The sequence below is a fragment of the Vigna unguiculata genome, chromosome 1, assembly GCF_037176805.1.
Source record: "Vigna unguiculata cultivar grain cowpea cultivar isolate G323 ecotype 2 chromosome 1, ASM3717680v1, whole genome shotgun sequence".
Classification (NCBI taxonomy): Eukaryota; Viridiplantae; Streptophyta; class Magnoliopsida; order Fabales; family Fabaceae; genus Vigna; species Vigna unguiculata.
In genome coordinates this window covers 48,309,030-48,326,954 of record NC_140792.1, presented here as the reverse complement: position 1 = coordinate 48,326,954, position 17,925 = coordinate 48,309,030, and the positions used below count along the sequence as shown (strand labels likewise).

Genomic DNA, 17,925 nt, shown 5'->3' with positions numbered 1-17,925 from the left:
TTAATAATGAAACCCAAATTTAATTGTTTTTTAAATATTGTTAGTCCATTTTTAAAATTATAAAACTTTTTTGCCATTCTGCCAATTTTTCATTCTTATCTCTAAAAATTAATGACGGATATTAGGTCTAAGTAACATTGGAATAGTAGTGGTACAACAAGATGGTTACTATCACAATTCACAATGATAGTAGTATTTAACATTTAACATAACATACAATTGGAAATAATATCGCTGGTTTAACATACAATTGGGAATAAAATTGATGGGTAGGTGAGAATTGAATTAGAAAACAAGTAATTATCTGTAATTATATAAATCTTTAAAATTAAGTTTTTTAAATGTTTATAAACACAATAATAATAATAATAACATTTTTTACTCACGAAATGTTTATAAACACAAAATTTGTTGTCATGCTTATTATAGAGTTATAGAGCTCCTTGACAAACCAACATCATAACAAAAAAAAAAATGTTTAATTTTTCTATTTTTATATATATTAATTTATTTTAAATATGTATCTTCCATTTGAGCATATGTTACCTTTGTAGGAATGTAGTTTTCAATTATCATATTAAATTCCCATCTTTTTAAGATGTTTTTTAAACCCAAATTTAAAAGGTCAACAAATTATAATTATTTTTCTTAAACTTGAAAGAAACGCCATTAGTTTGTTTAACATGGAGAATACGCGTACTATCAAAACAAAAGCTGCATTAATAATTTGTCTTTTTTATGCAAAATACTCCTTTCTTGAAAAATACTATCACCTAAACACATAAGTTTTTCTATAAACATTTATGAGAGAAAAAAATTAACTTTTCTTACTAAACTAACTAATTTTGTAATTTTTTTATTTTTAACATAACTGATTAATTTTACTTTATAAAAGTTAATCTCATTTTTTTCTTAGTTTTATCTTTTAAAAGTGTTTATAGAAAATTTCGTTTAAATAAATTTTCTGTTATAATGACTTGTCTAGTTTAAGATACAAAAAAATTCTTGGAGTGTAGTATATAAATAATTTGTATCGTTTAATATAGAGGAAAATTATTTTCAATTTTGGTAAAACCCACTAACTTGTTTATAAATATACATTATCTTCTTTCTCGATCCTTCACTATAATTTTTAACCAAACACTAATTTTTCCGACTTTTTTTTTTTCACGTAATGGAGAACTGAGATATTTAATATAATTATAAGTTCAATGAAATTTATGTGTAGATGAAAAATTAATTGCTTCGATGTGGGAGTTTTTTTTTTTTTCAAAACAAAAATGGAAACCTATGTACGTTCTCCTTCAGCCTAAAGAAGTAACACAATTAAACTACAATAACTCTTTTACCATCAATTGTTGTGTGTTAGATACAGAGAATTGGTTTGTTCCAATTTTGCAAGTTGGTTCATAGAAATCATGGAAGGTTGGTCAACAGAGGAAGCAAATTCTTGAACCAAAACGAGTAAACGAAGGGTTGTGTGAGTGAATGACGATGATACCCTCGCGTGGAGAACAGTGATAATATATGATATGAATAATAATAAATAAATAATAAATAATAATGCAATTGCTGGTTGTGGAAAAGAATAGAAAGAAATAGCGGAAAGAGGTGGATCTGAAATCACATGGGACTCACCCACAACAAGAAAACGTTGCTTTCTCCTGCGTTGGTAAGAGAAGAGGAACAAACACTTGTTACTGTTTCTTAGTTTAGTGATAGAGAGAGAGAGAAAAAGTGGAAAGAGAACGAGAAATTGAGAGAACTCACTCCATTTCGAATCGGAGCATGGCGGAGCTCCGCCACTCCTCTTCCCTCGGCAGCCGAGCAACCAATTCTCCAATGAAGCGTGACGCCATCGCCGTCGCCGTCGGCGGCGCTGGCGATTCCTCTCCGCTCATTACCGAGAGCCACCTCACCGACGACGACGAGCACGATCGCCACTCGTCCAAGGAGCGCGACAGGCATGTCTGCTCCTTCTTGAACGACGACCCTAGGGTTTCGCCTCACCACTCCAGGATCTCTCTGTTTTTCACCTTCCTTCTTATACTCGTTGGTTTAGTCTCCGTATTCACAATCTTCCATAAACTCGTGAGTCCTCTCTGCCCGCGTTTTAGATTTACTAATAATGCATTGCATCCATTTTCGCCTTTGGTGTGTGGAAAACGAAATTGCTCATCTGTAATTTCTACTGTTATTTTGTTTATCTAAAATTGAATTAAATTACCGTGGAATTTGTACGTGGAGTCAACAGATTGTTCTTATTTCAATTTTGATCTGCATTGTTCAGCTGGAGTAACTTCTGTTACGAGTAGCTGTACAAGTAATGCATGTATTTTATTTTTTATTTTTTGTTCTCATATAATAGTTCTGCCGGTGCAGTCATATTTCTTACTCTTTGTTTTTGGCGAGTTCTTATGAGCGAATTCGTGTTCAATTTATTGTAGAATGCCCCTTACTTGTGTAAAAAGGACGGCATTGTTCTTCATTGCCCACATGTAAGTTCTCATAAGGACCACTCCTTTGGTTTCATTTCATTTCCTCCTTTTCTGTTGTTCAATGACAGTGGTGTTATTTTCTCTTCTCATGTCCTCTTTGGTATTATTTTCAGGTTAAGGAATCGCCATCTCTTTGGGAAAATCCTTTCTCATCCACGACATCTTGGAGGCCCTGTGCCGAGCGCCGGGATGGCGTTTTATCAGGTTTCCACGGTTTTCTATGTTCATTAATATATTAATATATATTCATATATTTATTTATTTCACATCCCATCAGCATTGCAAGCCATGCCAAGACAGGGTATTAAGAAATTCAGTAATGTCGATATCTCTTCATTCAGAAGCTGTGAAATTTTAACATAATTTGCATTTGTCAGTAGCATCGAATAAGAGCGGTTATAATTGGTCTCGCTATATTGTGATGTTACCATTTAGGCATCACTGCAATGTGATTTTTTTTAATGGAGTGAATGGACCCTTTAAGATTTTTTATCACTCTCTTCATCCTTCATTAGAAAAAGGAAATTGCCAAATTCTTAAGTTAATTTTTTAAAACTTTTAACAACGGGTTCTAATAAAGTGATCTATAAATCAATTGTTTCATTTATTTCTTAATGTAATATTCCCCATTCATCTCTTATATGTTACCTGGACTTGAATACATTCATACTGTTGCTGTGTATGTTGTTTCTAGTATTACTGCTATTATTCACAGTACTTTATACTTCTATGTAGAGCTTCCTCATGAAAACGAAACAAACGGCTATATATTCATCCATGCTGAGGGTGGTCTAAATCAGCAAAGAATTGCGGTATGAGATATGTTCTTTCATTGTGATATTCTCTCTATCTTAACTTAGACTGTTTTTCTTTTCCAAAATTGCTCTTGAATGCGATATTTTACTGTTTGCCTGTATTTTCTTTCATAGCCATTGTTCTCTTGCTGACTGCCGCACCTGGATTGATGATTTTCTTTCCAATTGTAAAATATATGTGAACATAATGTTCTTCAAACTGTCTGATATAATTAGAAAGTAAAAGAATAAACTAAGAACAGTATTTTTTTTGCATTTAGTTTCATGGTGCACTTTTTCTTAGGAGACTGATTTATTTTGTTAAAGTGCCATCTCAATACATTTCCAATTTGGTGCACTAGAAAATTGCAATGCCAGTAAAATTACTGTTTTAAATTGGATCTTCATGCAAAATGGTGCTGATTTCACTTTCTTGTTTCTTACATTCAAATGACAGTCTGTGGAAGATTTAATAATGGAAGATTTAGCTGTCAGTGACTTACTTTCCAAATCTTTTAAAATGCAGATATGCAATGCAGTGGCTGTAGCCAAAATAATGAATGCCACTCTTATTTTGCCTGTTTTGAAGCAGGATCAAATTTGGAAAGACCAAACGTGAGATCTCTTGTCCTATTCCTTTTTTTTTTTTCACGTTGTTTAGCTAAGTTTAATTAGGTTAAATAAATAATTTGGTTCCTGCAGTTGACACTTTTTTTGTGTTAATCCTTACATGAAGAACTCTGCACTTTGGTCCTCATGAAAAGTCATTTACACGTTAGACCTACTGTTTATCCCTCTTTTATCATGGTTGTTTCTTACTTAGCAAATTACATTTGACAGAAAGTAAAAGGCATGTTTAACAAGTCATCAATTAGTTTTCTTGCCTAGGTTGGTAGATTTCAGAGACGGTCCTCCATTCTAATCATGATGATGCATTTCACGATTTCAGGAAATTTGAAGACATTTTTGATGTGGATCATTTCATTGACTACCTTAAGTATGATGTTCGTATTGTACGTGATATTCCACAATGGTTTACTGATAAATCAGAGCTATTTTCTAGCATAAGGTTTGATAGATTCCTGTACTTTTATTACTCTGTTGAAAACTAAAATCCCCAGTTGGTATAAGAGATGGGTAAATATTTCCTTTTTTCCCCTTAAAGTTTAAACATGAAATAATATGTCCTCAACCACTCTTTTTAATTCTGTTTTTATCAATGCACTGATTGACAACAGGTGTGATTGAAGTGCTGGGTTTTGTGACCACTGACCAAATAGCATGAAAATTATGAGTTTGAAGTTAGAGATTCGTGTGCCTTTTTATTAGAGTCTTTTGAACTCTTACATCTCACGTTATGACTGATAAGAGACAGATAAATATGTCAAGACCTAGTTAGCTTTTTGTTGGTTTTCTTTTTCATCCATTGACTGGCTATCTTTTGGTTTAGATGGAATTGCTCCTTCTTGTGTCAAATGATAATTATGAATTTAAAGTACTTGCGAGTTAAACATGTCCTAAACCGTTGATATTTTTTTTTTTTTGTTAAGAGGGCTTTGTGGGCAGAGAATACACAATGTTCTGTCTATATTTATTCTTTCAATCATCTAACTTCTTACATATTTCTCTTAGTTTTACGATATTGTTACCAATGGTGTCAACCAAGTTGTTTCTGATACTTGGTGTTTGCTATTGATGCCTTCTGTGGTTGAATACATACTTGTGTTGACTAACAAAGCAAATGTATCTTCTCATTCAGACGGACTGTAAAAAACATTCCAAAATATGCACCAGCACAATTTTACATTGATAATGTTTTGCCCCGGATCAAGGAGAAGAAGATTATGGCTCTTAAACCATTTGTTGACAGGCTGGGGTAGGCCAAGGATGATATATATGTTTTATGCCTTTTTTTTGTATGAATTGATTGTGTCATGATGTTTCAGTTTTTGTTTCAGATATGACAATGTTCCTCCTGAAATCAACAAGCTGAGATGTAGAGTTAATTATCATGCACTGAAATTTCTTCCTGATATAGAGCAGATGGCTGATTCACTGGCATCAAGAATGAGAAACCGAACTGAAAGTTCAAATCCTTATATGTATGTGACATTTGTGATCACAACCCTGACTGAGTTATGGGTGATTTTTTCTAGTGTCCAAGTGATTTAAGAATTTTACTGTAAACAGGGCTTTGCATCTTAGATTTGAGAAAGGAATGGTGGGACTATCATTCTGTGATTTTGTGGGGACAAGAGAGGAGAAAGTCAAAATGGCAGAGTATAGAAAAAAGGAGTGGCCTCGACGGTACAAGGTGGCCATCATACTTTTTATCAAATCAACACGAACTCTAAGAACCTTCTATTGGAGCTTTTTGATCACATTGTATTTGTTGAAAAATGCAGAATGGTTCCCATCTGTGGCAATTAGCTCTACAGAAGCGTAAGGAAGGACGATGTCCTCTAGAGCCTGGAGAAGTGGCCGTTATTCTTCGGGCTATGGGCTATCCTAAGGAAACTCAAATTTACGTTGCTTCTGGACAGGTTTATGGTGGACAGAACCGGATGGCTCCACTAAGAAATATGTTCCCTAATCTGGTAAGGCTTCTTCACTTCCTTTCTATTCTGTTTATTTTTTATTGATGAAAATCACAATCATTATTATGTAGTGAATGAAGTGATGTTATCACACGGAGTTCTAATGTCCGTTAAGGCTATCAAGCTGTTAAGCTATGATGCAATGTTCTGTTGCTCTATATAAATTTATTTATCCATTATAATATAGCAAATGTAAGTCTGTTTGAACGAGCTTGTCCATAAGTTTTTTTAGGAAAGAAAAAATAAATTTGACTTCATCTAGTCAAAATTCATGTAAGAATTCCTTAGATTCTTTTGCAATGTGTTAATCTTTTCCCTACAACAGGTTACCAAGGAGGAGCTAGCAACCAAAGAGGAGTTAGATGGTTTCAGAAAGCATGTGACAAGCCTAGCAGCTCTTGACTTCTTAGTGTGCTTGAAGTCAGATGTATTCGTGATGACCCACGGAGGCAACTTTGCTAAGCTGATTATCGGCGCCCGTAGATACATGGGTCACCGTCTAAAGTCAATTAAGCCTGACAAAGGCCTAATGTCGAAGTCTTTTGGGGATCCGTACATGGGTTGGGCTACTTTTGTAGAAGATGTTGTTGTTACTCACCAGACGCGAACGGGATTGCCAGAAGAGACTTTCCCCAACTATGACCTCTGGGAGAACCCTCTGACTCCATGCATGTGTAGAGCCTGATTACAGCAATTTTATCAACGACACTGGGACTTTACCCAATGCAGTTGGGAGAAATATGCCGTTTAAGTTATGAATTCTATCTATCTCCAGGGTAAACGTCGGAATGCTGGCTCCTGTCAATATAAGCTTTGAGGTAGGAGGGGCAGTAAATAGAAATTTGAAGCAGAGATAATGGCTTGAAGGGAATGAGATTGGAATGTTGGTTATCATTTTAATGAACAGATTTCCTATTCTGAGTATTCTCGTAGCCGAGATACCGGGTGGATTTTGTCTTTTCGTCTAACATGTAGCCATTCCCCGATCACTTTTATTCTTCCAGGAAAAATTGATTATTTTTTGTACTAAGAAAATTGTGCAAATCATTAATGACTTACATTAGTAGGTTTATGTGATTTTACTATGCATTGGCAGGGTGATAAAGGCTTTTCATGATTACATAGGAGGATTTGGCTCCTTAAAAGTGCAGAGTGTAATTAAAGATGCTGTTGAAATTTTCAACTTTTTATTTTCTAAATAATTGATTATTATTTACACTTCTCGTTTAATAGAGGAGCTAAAAGTATCAAGTATTTTCAATCACGAGAAATGTAGGGTCGTTTCTGAATGTTCTATGCTGGGCAAGGAACCTGAGAATATGTCATGTTCCCCCACAACGAGGCCGTCCTTGAAACAAAGCCGCAACAAGTAGTACCATTGTTTCTTAGTTTAATGTTCTTATTCTCACTAATCTTCATTGTAACTATGGCAGAAAGAGGAAAAAAAAAGGTTTAACTATGCCAAAAACATTAAATATGTTGTTAACCTAGTCAATGTAAACGTGAGGGTGATAAGTCATAAGTAGATATGGCAAATAAATTTGTTCCTGTAGGTATTATCCGAACTCGTCCCCGTTTTGACTGGAAATCCCCGCATTGACTGGGTATGGGTATGGGAAATTCCTGATTTTTTCAATTGGGTATGGGGATGAGGATGGGGATATACATATCCCCGCCATAATACCCGTCCCCGCCATATCTCCATCTTCGTTTAAATTATTAAAATATTTACAATTAATTAAGTAACTATATATAAATATATATATATATATATATTCTATTTTTTATTTCTTTTAATTATTTAGTTTGTTATGAAATTCATTCGCATCTCCAATATATTTTTTATCTTATCATAACCCTTATGTAATTATGTTAGAATGATGTATATCAATTAAAAAAAATTATTTCTAACATTTGAATATTTCTATTATTTTTTAATATTTTTATTTATTGCATTTTTCTTTCACATAAGAATGTTTAATACTCTCAATTTAAGTGTTTAATAACATAAACATTTTATTTACTAGGTAATATATATAAAAAGTTACTTATTATTATTAATTTTTGTTTCATTTGAATAACTTTTTTGTTTCGCTAAAACAATTTTTGTTATTTCTCAACTATTGAGTATATATGTTGATATTTGAAAAGTTTTCTTAGATCTCTAAGATTTTCATCTTATCATACTGTTAATTATATATTTGTTTTCCTTTGTGTGATTCCTTTCAATACTCTCCAAATTGTTTATAAGATACACATTTGTTAATTTTTTAATATTTTTATTTTTTGTTTATTTGCATCATGTAAAATACTATTTCGATATATTTTATCTAATTATTTTTTATTTTCTAACTCATTACAATCATACTTTAATTTTTTTCACTGTAATTGTATACATAATTTTTATTTACTACAATATAAAAATTTAATGTAATTGCTATGAATATTTTTTTATCACCATCCAACATATATTGGAGTTCAAAAGATACAAGATCTATGTTAAAATTTTATTATTATGGTTATTGTTTGTTCTTTGCGTCATTTTGATAAAGTGATGTATTATAACTTTTATTAGTGTATAAAAAAAAGATTCATTATAATTTAAAAAATTGAAGTAAATAAACATTTAAAATATATTTTAATTTGAATATTTTTCCTTTTATATTTTTTTAAAATAATTTTAAATTTTATCAACTAGGTTTCATTAATGTTTTTCATTAATGTTTGCAAATTTAATAAATATTTATGTTCTCATGAAATTTTATTTGGTATTATAATCTAAAATGTAAACAATTATAATTTATTTCAAAGTATTTGAAATTGAAGAAACAACCATCCTCCTAATATTAAATATTTGACAATATTATGTTTCTTTTAGCGTAATTTTTTTATTATTTTATTAAAATTAATTAAAATTAATATTAAAGTAGTAAGAAAATAGGTATGAGTATGGGTACGAGATTATACCCGATGGAGATGGGGATGAGACAAAAGTTGAATACCCGTTGAATTTGGATATGAGGATGGGAATGAATTTCTTTTACGGAAATGAGTATGGGAGCGAAACTCATCACCGCCCGTCCTGTTACCGTCCCTACTCATAAGTGAATATTTTGTCGATACATGCATTTGTTTTACAACACAACACGTCTTTCTTTATCTTTACTTTTTTTTTCTTCTGCAATTTAACAGTATTATTCATCAAATTTAAACTTCAACGAAAGAATCTTTAATATAGCGTCAACAATTATTTAAAATTTTAAATATTTTACGGTTAGATAATGAGCCTGTTAAAGACATCAATAATAGTCTCGAAGTCCCAACTAACGAACTAAAATAGTGGATATTTTTGGAGGCATATAGACTCCGTTGAACTCTGTGACGCAACAGGGGCACCGGCGAAAGCGATCATGAAGTGTCTCTCCTCATCCTCCGTTTCTCTTTTTATTTTCCTTTGTCTATGTTTTGAGAGGTATATATTATCACGGCCTCATCTTACACTTTTGCGATAGTTTAGTAGATTGCGTGTTTCACTTGCATGCATCCTTTCGGAACGCATTGGAAGATAAGTCTGACCAGCAATCGCTTCGCTCGTTTCATGGTTATTGTTGATTGCAAAATTTTATTAATTACCCATAAAGTTTTTTTGCTGTTCCTTAAAAGGTTGTTCTGGTGTGTTGCTTTTAAATTTCAAATATAGCATTTCATCACCGCATATCTCTATGAAAAATTTTAAAATCAGCGTCTCAATTTCACTTTGGCCCTGGGCACTTTTCCTGCATCAAGTCAACCTATATTCCAGCATTTATGTTGATTACCATAAATAGTTTATTGAATTATTATAAACAAGCTTCAATTTGGAACTGTGTGTGGAATAAGTTTTAAATTTATTAGCAAGCTTCAATTTTTTTTCTAATTGCAGAAAGTAGTAATAGTGACTGTACTAAGTTGAATCCTAATTTGCACAACAACGTCCTAGTGCAAGCTCTCTTGATGTCTTACTCTTTGTGCCCTTATTCTGTCATATGATCATATCTAATATTGTCATTTCAGTGTGTGGACTAAAAATGTATCGGAGAGTGATCGACAGGAAGCTAGCATTCCACCAAGAGGTTGGAACTCCTATGATTCCTTTTGCTGGACAATATCTGAAGAAGAATTCTTGCAGAGTGCTGAAGTAGTTTCTCAGCGTCTCCACGATCATGGATATGAGGTACAGTTTCTGTGAGGAATTATAGCTTGTGAATGAGTTTGAATATGCTAGTATTACTTTTGTTATATATAGATACGATAACTTTCCTTCAAATTTTGTAGTATGTTGTGGTGGATTACCTCTGGTATAGAAGGAAAGTTGAGGGTGCTTATCATGATTCTCTTGGATTTGATGTGATTGATAAATGGGGGAGGATGCTACCTGATCCAGGAAGGTGGCCTTCTTCTGAAAATGGGAAAGGATTTGCTGAAGTAGCTAATCGAGTTCATGGCATGGGTTTGAAATTTGGAATTCATGTCATGAGAGGGATAAGTACACAAGCTGTAAACGCAAACACCCCTATCCTTGATACAAAAACGGTATCGCTTTGTATTTATGCCATAATTTAACTCTATTTCTTTCTTGCTTTTTTAAGGAAAGAAATCAGTCGTAACGAATGCCTCATTTAATGCATTTTATCTGCAATAGAACATTACAAAGCAGGAGCTGAGGATGTTGTATACATTAATCTGAAGTTTGACATTGATATCTTTCAATTTCTTAGGGAGGTGCTTATCAAGAATCTGGTCGGGTGTGGTATGCAAAAGACATAGCAATCCCAGAAAGGGCTTGTGCATGGATGCCTCATGGTTTCATGAGTGTGAATACAAAATTGGGAGCGGGAAAAGCTTTTCTGAGATCCCTTTATGAGCAGTATGCTTCATGGGATGTTGATTTTGGTAATTGGACTACTATTTTACATTCTATTTTTATAGTGCTCTATCACAACAAATTCATGTCATTGACAGAAATCTTAATGACTTCCATAGTTTTATTGCATCTGACCAATAAGTTTGGATAAGAAAAGCATTTGTATTTATTTCTGGTACAGCAATTGCATTTTTTTGGTTAAGATTATTGTTGAAACATCATTAGGTTGACTAGGTGTTTAATGGTCTCATAAACTTACATTAAAAGTTTCATATCTTATCATATCGCTTTAGATTGCCTATGTGTTCATATTTTAATTCAGGGGTTATGCTGAAGTAAAAAAACAACAGAAAGTACTCAAAACTATATCATGTAATTCAGAGGTTATGTCTTTCATTGACGGCTATTTTAACAGCCTTTCTACTTTCCACGCAGTGAAACATGACTGTGTATTCGGGGATGACTTTGATTTAAATGAAATAAGCTATGTTTCTGAGGTATTCTGGAGTTCTCCTGTCCTCCTACCTTCCGTCCCTCTTATCCTCATCTGAAAACTGAGATTGGTAATATCTTGAAAGATCCTTTGAAAGCTACTAATTACGTGTCATTTCATCCAGGTTCTCAAGGAGTTTGATCGCCCCATTGTATATTCTTTGTCTCCTGGAACTAGTGTGACACCAGCCATGGCCAAGGATGTCAGTGGACTGGTTAATATGTATCGTGTAACAGGAGATGACTGGGATACATGGGGGGATGTCAAATCACATTTTGATATTGCCAGGTCGTTACATCGTTATATTTTAGTTCAACACATTTGTATCTGTCTTCTTCAGAGTACCTCGCTATTATTTTATTTCTGAATCCCTGGTCTGTTATTCTATCATTATATCATATAACTTTAGTTATTTGATTCTATCAGGGATTTCTCAAATGCCAATTTGATAGGAGCAAAAGGTTTAACGGGGAAATCTTGGCCTGATTTGGACATGCTACCCTTTGGATGGCTAACTGATCCTGGTAATGAGCCGGGCTGCTATTTTCATTAATCGTTTATCCTTCCTCTATCTTCTGCCCTTTTTGTTGTTTTTTTAAACAAAATTTTTTTATGTGAAACCAGAATCTTGTGGCATTGTAAGCATTTTGTTTGCGTATAGATTCACTCTACTATGATGAGGACATTAATGGTTCACTGAAACTGTTAGATTAGAAAACTCAAAAGATATTCAGCAATCTCATCATGGAAAATTGCAACAAGCTGTTTAAGTTTGGACTCACGGGAAAATGAATTATGACACTGCATTTTCACTTTTTCTTTGTTTTTGGAAGGTTCAAATGAAGGTCCACATAGGTTTAGTCACCTCAATCTGGAAGAAAAGAAGACACAGGTATTTCTACAAGCACAGCTAAGTTTTTTTTCTGATATATTCGTGTGTTAACTTTAATTTGCTTACAACTGTATATGCATTATCAATAGATTGAGTGAATGTCTTTCTATCCCTTAGATGACTCTTTGGTCTATGGCAAAGTCTCCCCTTATGTATGGTGGGGATGTTCGGAAGATTGATCCTAGCACATATGATATTATCACAAATCCCACCCTTCTCGAGATTAATTCTTTTAGCTCAAACAATATGGAGGTATGTGAGCCATCTAAATTTTTTGTGGTGGGGGGAATAATATTTTGATCAAATTAGTATCATATTTACTTTGCCGCATTGGCAGTTTCCTTATATCACAAGTGTGAAGAGTGAAGATCAGGATCTTAGTTTGAGAAGAAGTGGTAAAGAAATAAAAACAACTTTCACCCATTCATTAGGCCTCACAAGGTGCAGCGAGTCAAAGGCAATGGGTTGGGCTAGTGAAAGGCTTAACCTATATCTTGAAAGAATATGTTGGAAAAGGAGTTTGGGAAACAAGCATCTTGCCCCCTTCTGTGTGCACAAAAGAGAACTTTACTTCCCGTTGTAATCTTGCTTATCTTTCTATGTTCAATTTTTCCTAACTCTGATATGAATAATAATGTTGTTAACAACAGAAATTGGTACTTGGATACTGATACAGAGATGAAGTGAGTATGTATCATCAAGGGAAACATCATTTAGTTGCAACAAACAGATTAAAATTTTGCTTGGATGCTTCTCCAAAACGAAAGCTCACTTCTAAAGAGTTCAAGAGAGGGACATTTTCTCCCTGCAGGTGGGATTCAAATCAGGTATGTTTAATCTATCTTTAGGCTTTGCAAGGGTGCAATGTTGCCCCAGTTTGTATTTTTTGCAATTTTGTCTGAGTTTTATACAATTCAAAGATAATCTTGCTTATGAAGTGCACACCGCTTCTATTCCAATCTTAATATTACTTTCACAAGTTTTTGTTACGTGAAATAACATTTAGATATGCATCTTTACATATATATTTTTTATGTATTCTGTTATAATATGATTTTTGAGTCTTTCACAGATGTGGGAATTGAATCCTAATGGGACCCTGGTCAATAGTTATTCTGGCTTGTGTGCAACAGTAGAGTCTAGCGAAGGTGAAATTTTGTAAATCCACACCACTTTCCAGAATGATGTTTGATTCATGCAGTTGTAGAGTTTCTCTAGTTTTTTCCTCCGATTTAATATTCATGATTCAAGTTGCTACTTTTGGCAGATACTATAAATTCTGGTGGCTTGCGCTCTTGGGTTGCTACAGGAAGAAAAGGTCTGCTAACAAAAACTACAGCTAAATTTTGTTTGTTTTGTTTCTGCAACTTCATCCAATCCAACAAACTGGAGTAGTGCATATTTTCCAAACACTGGTTGAGGTTGAACTAGTAGCATGTGACATTAAAGAATTCATTGGAGTTATTCTGTTCTAACTCTTAGAATTGTATCTCTGTGTAGGAGAAGTCTACATTGCTTTCTTCAATCTAAGTGAACAGAAAACAGTAATGTCTGCTAAGGCATCTGATCTGGCTAAGTTTCTTCCTGCCAGAGACTTCAGTTCTTGTGAGGGCAGTGAAGTGTGGAGTGGAGATGCTGTAGAAATAACAAAAGGGAAGTTATCAACAGCAGTGGAAATGCATGGAAGTGTGCTAATTGTTCTGAATTGCAGCTAAAGGAGAAAAAAAGGCATTTCACTGGCTAGCTAAAATATGAATGTAAAATGTGGTGTTTTACACACAAGTGGATGATGATTGCTGCATTGAAGGTGCTGTGGAAGGAAGAACACATTCTACTTCTTAAACTAAAATTAGGGTTGGAGATTTTCCTAGTAAGTGCCCACTAAGTGTGGTTACTGGAAGGTGGTGGAAGTACCAGAAAGCTCTGAACTGAAGAAGTAACCTATTTTCCATACTTCAAAAAGATTGAATCCTTATCTTAATTCTTCAAATCAACGCATTGAATAATTTTGCTATAAACATTAACAAATAACTTTAACTCTTGTTATTGAAATTCAATAACAGGCTTAAATCAAATAAAATCATTTGTTATATTTGAATATGATGTCAAATATTTAGTTAATTAAAAAATTAATGTATGTCTAAGGTTCTTTATATTATGTAATTTGTTGATGAGCATACAAAATTAAAAATAGAAAATATTTTTTTATTTTATCATTTTTATTATAAAATGTTTAATAATTTTTCTAAAAATGTTTAACCATTAATATTGATTCAATGTCAATTGATTTAGTTTTATTCAAAATTTATATCAAATTTCAAGCAAATTATATATAATTTTATATTTGGTTTAAATAATTATTTAATTAAAAATTAAATCAAACTAAACTACAGATATTTTCGTGTATGGTTAGTTAGTATTAGTAAAGAGTAATTGTAAATAAATATTATAGGTGTAGGTGTAATTTTAATTTCTTTGGTTTCTTCTATGATTAAATTTCTTTTTATTAAAATTCATGTATTTTTATTTTTCTTAGTCTAAATGTTTGCAAATTGAATTGCACATATTATTTCAAACTAAAAAAAAAACTGATTAAAAACATTAAATTTCACTAAAAGGGCCCCTTCGTTATTTAAAAATATAAAGGAACCTTCTCACAAAAAATGTAGTATACTGTATAGAAGTGCTTCATATTTTATTTCAAATAAGTGACGAAAGCCATTACATCATGACCAAGATTTAAGAGGATTAAACTAATCTGGTATGAAATATCCTCAATTAATTAATTTGGAAGGAACGCAAAAATTTGCTTTTGGTTCTACACATGTTTCATGCAAAGAGACATAACCAAACACTATCACTAAATATTACTTAAATAATTTAAATTTAATTAAATTTAAAGCTGATGAAGTTTTTTAATTAAATTATAACTATTAAGTGATTTTTCCGTCATTTATAACAATATATAAAGGAGATTCTTCTTTTTTATCCACATTTCAAAATATCAAATTTATCCTTTAAATATAATAATTTATTAAATTTTTAAAAATTAATCTTTATTTTACAAGTTTTTTTATAAAATTGGCTATTTATGCTTATTCCTTTCTTCTTTATTTATCAATGATTATTCTTTCATCTGTTTTTATATATTTCACTTTATTTTTAATAAATATAATTTTAGTTTATATATTAACTTAATAATTTTATAATTTTATCACGTACTAATATAATATCATACATATTTAAAAAATTTCATACATAGACGTTATAACGCTATAACTTCTGTGAATACACTGGTCATTGATAAAATGGTTCTCAGTGAAATAATAATGTCACATGTTTTATATTAACGGTACTTTCATTTCATTTTATATTAGTTACAAAATTTCATATCTTTTAACGAAAAAAAAATATCAGAGAAAAGGAGAGATATATTACAATTACACTACTAAAAATAAAATTGTTTCACTCAACATACTATTTATCTAATAAAATAACATTCTGAATTAATTAATTTAAACATATTTATAATATAAATTATTATTAAACTTAAGAATAAGGAGAGATATTTAGAAAAGTCAGATATAGAGGAATTGGCGGGTTAAAGTTTCATTCTCTCTCTGTCTCCGTTTCTGAACCCTCACAAGCCTCTCACCTTCTTTCTCCTCTCTTCTCTTCCCTTCCATTTTCATTCCCTTATTCCTCTCTCTGCAACAATGATAAATCAATGATTTTTTGTTTCTTAAATTCCAAAAATGGTTTCATCAACTGCAGTTACAACAACCACCCTATTCACCCCATCATCATCGTCTTCTTCTTTTTCTTCTTCTTCTTATTCTTCTTCTTATTCTTCTTCTTCTTTCAGTTCCCCTCTTTCCCCAAAACCTAACACCTTCACTCCTTCCAAATCTAACGCCGTTAACGCCGTTAACGCCCTATGCACCAAACCCAAACTCCGATCCAACGTCGCCGACAAGCTAAACAACATCGCCTCCGAGTTCACCTCTCTCTCCCAACCCATCGACCGCGTCAAACGCCTTCTCCACTACGCCTCCCTCCTCCCGCCCTTCCTTGACGCCGACCGCGTTCCGGCCAACCGAGTCGTCGGCTGCGCCACCCAGGTCTGGGTGGTGGCGGAGATCGACGAGCGGCGGAGGATGCGCTTCCGCGCCGACAGCGACTCCGAGATTTCGAAAGGCTTCTGCTGGTGTCTGGTCTGGATTCTCGACGGCGCGAAACCCGAGGAGGTCCTCATGGTCGACCGGGAGGATTTGGCCGACGTCAATGTCGGTTTGGGGATGAGTCTCAAGGCCCACTCCCGGACCAACACGTGGCACAACGTTTTGTTCACCATGCAAACTGCCGCTAAAGATTTGCTCTGAATTCATTTTTTCCCCTCCCGCAAATTTTGTAACAATAGTTTTTCATTTTTCTCTTAAACTTGTCTTGGTTTGATCGCATGTTTGATTGTAGCAATTCAAATTCCATTGTATTGCTGGATATGTCTACTACTTGTTCCTTGTGCACCCCTTTTTCGAATCTCAGTTTTTATTATGCTGCTACTTTTTATGGTTTTTCATTATCATCTTGTCCTCATTGCAAGAAATTACATTTGTATGATCGATCACTTTCGTAGTCGGTTTGTTTGTAGTTACAGATGCTTGTAAAACCTAGACATTCCATGGCTGACATGTTTTTAAAACATTGATTTACGTGAGTGTGGTGGTATTGCGATTATGACAGGTTCCTCGATGGTTGGTGAAGAACAGATATGCAGATGATGATATATCTGATGTGCACATCTTGAGGTATTTTATATATTTACTCTTCCTTTTTTATTTATTTTCTTCCCCCCACTTGTTCTTTTGGTGATTACAAGATGTTGCTAATGCTTGGGCCAATAACCAAATTATACTTTAGTTGAGTATGTGTGATGTCACCCTAGAAATTTTAAGGCATGTTATGTTATCGTTGCATAAAAGTTATGAACTTTTTTTATCTTAGTAGTATACACTTTATTATTATATTACATATTAAATTTAATTTAAGATAATTATAGTATGGTATGTAAATTTTGTCCACTGAGAAATGCATAGGACATGTAAAGTTTCGTTCTGTCTTTTATGAACTCTTTGAAAGTAGTTTTTCAGACCAAACAGTTTCTTCTTCATTTTCTTCTGCCGCTGGTTTTTCTGCATGTTTGGTGGTTTTCTCAATTTGCCTTGTGATGCACGACGTATCTTTTGGATGATATTTTGACACAGTACTTTCTTTGTATTCTCAGAAATTATCAGGTCAATTTTAATATAAAAAATAATTTATTCAAGTAGATAGAATTTATTTATTAAAAGAAAATTATTTGTTTTAAAATAAATAAATCATAACCACTTAAAAAAACTGCTTATTTTATTACAAAATTGTAGAGAACAAATACAAATATATTGACCCAAAAATATTGGTTTTATATATTTTTTCGTTGCATGAAACATAAGTATATTAGGAATGTTAGCTTAAGAATTTTAATTGAGGTTCATCTGGGATTTAACCTCCCTAATCTATTATACAATTCATAGGAGATTTAGAAACTTTAGATTAGGTTGTAATTAAAAATGTAATTTGTTTGGATAGAAGTGGTTATTCCAGTTATGTATTGGATTGGTTTGAATTGTGAGTATAAGAAAAGGGAAGCAGAAAAGTCCAAACACATCTGGTGAAATCTGGATTATGACTTTATTGTCTTATTGTTTA

At 32.8% G+C, this 17,925-nt stretch overlaps 3 protein-coding genes across 4 annotated transcripts; all 3 read left to right on the top strand.

The window, feature by feature from the left end:
- The first annotated feature begins 1,612 nt into the window (after positions 1 to 1,612).
- LOC114191553 (O-fucosyltransferase family protein) lies at positions 1,613 to 6,966 on the top strand. The gene is made up of 11 exons (XM_028080790.2): positions 1,613 to 2,091; positions 2,448 to 2,498; positions 2,612 to 2,702; positions 3,234 to 3,310; positions 3,819 to 3,907; positions 4,242 to 4,361; positions 5,052 to 5,168; positions 5,251 to 5,394; positions 5,483 to 5,606; positions 5,698 to 5,889; positions 6,215 to 6,966. The coding sequence occupies exons 1-11, from the start codon at positions 1,789 to 1,791 to the stop codon at positions 6,572 to 6,574; spliced, it is 1,668 nt and encodes a 555-aa protein (XP_027936591.1). The 5' UTR covers positions 1,613 to 1,788; the 3' UTR covers positions 6,575 to 6,966.
- Positions 6,967 to 9,180: 2,214 nt separating this feature from the next.
- LOC114192323 (uncharacterized) lies at positions 9,181 to 14,275 on the top strand. Of its 2 annotated transcripts, none has more exons than XM_028082025.2 (14): positions 9,181 to 9,361; positions 9,943 to 10,102; positions 10,204 to 10,461; positions 10,647 to 10,821; positions 11,228 to 11,289; positions 11,410 to 11,573; positions 11,712 to 11,809; positions 12,119 to 12,177; positions 12,295 to 12,429; positions 12,515 to 12,753; positions 12,854 to 13,004; positions 13,250 to 13,325; positions 13,445 to 13,495; positions 13,678 to 14,275. In XM_028082025.2, the coding sequence occupies exons 1-14, from the start codon at positions 9,300 to 9,302 to the stop codon at positions 13,890 to 13,892; spliced, it is 1,905 nt and encodes a 634-aa protein (XP_027937826.1). In that variant the 5' UTR covers positions 9,181 to 9,299; the 3' UTR covers positions 13,893 to 14,275. The 2 variants fall into 2 exon arrangements, with proteins under 2 accessions (XP_027937826.1, XP_027937818.1); XM_028082017.2 differs by having other exon boundaries at positions 12,515 to 12,756.
- A 1,504-nt stretch (positions 14,276 to 15,779) lies between these two features.
- On the top strand, positions 15,780 to 17,481 carry SUFE2 (sulfur E2). The gene is made up of 2 exons (XM_028083861.2): positions 15,780 to 16,587; positions 16,921 to 17,481. The coding sequence occupies exon 1, from the start codon at positions 15,933 to 15,935 to the stop codon at positions 16,557 to 16,559; it is 627 nt and encodes a 208-aa protein (XP_027939662.1). The 5' UTR covers positions 15,780 to 15,932; the 3' UTR covers positions 16,560 to 16,587; positions 16,921 to 17,481.
- The last annotated feature ends 444 nt before the right edge of the window (positions 17,482 to 17,925 follow it).

What these genes read in the sequence shown, in the direction of transcription:
- LOC114191553 (XM_028080790.2), top strand. Translation starts at nt 1,789, where the DNA reads ATGGCGGAGCTCCGCCACTCCTCTTCCCTCGGCAGCCGAGCAACCAAT. An exon ending in AGTGGCCTCGACGGTACAAG is followed by an intron (nt 5,607 to 5,697) that starts GTGGCCATCATA and finishes TGAAAAATGCAG; the next exon opens with AATGGTTCCCATCTGTGGCA. An exon ending in GAAATATGTTCCCTAATCTG is followed by an intron (nt 5,890 to 6,214) that starts GTAAGGCTTCTT and finishes TCCCTACAACAG; the next exon opens with GTTACCAAGGAGGAGCTAGC.
- LOC114192323 (XM_028082017.2), top strand. Translation starts at nt 9,300, where the DNA reads ATGAAGTGTCTCTCCTCATCCTCCGTTTCTCTTTTTATTTTCCTTTGT. An exon ending in AACAGTAGAGTCTAGCGAAG is followed by an intron (nt 13,326 to 13,444) that starts GTGAAATTTTGT and finishes TACTTTTGGCAG; the next exon opens with ATACTATAAATTCTGGTGGC. An exon ending in GGTTGCTACAGGAAGAAAAG is followed by an intron (nt 13,496 to 13,677) that starts GTCTGCTAACAA and finishes ATCTCTGTGTAG; the next exon opens with GAGAAGTCTACATTGCTTTC.
- SUFE2 (XM_028083861.2), top strand. Translation starts at nt 15,933, where the DNA reads ATGGTTTCATCAACTGCAGTTACAACAACCACCCTATTCACCCCATCA.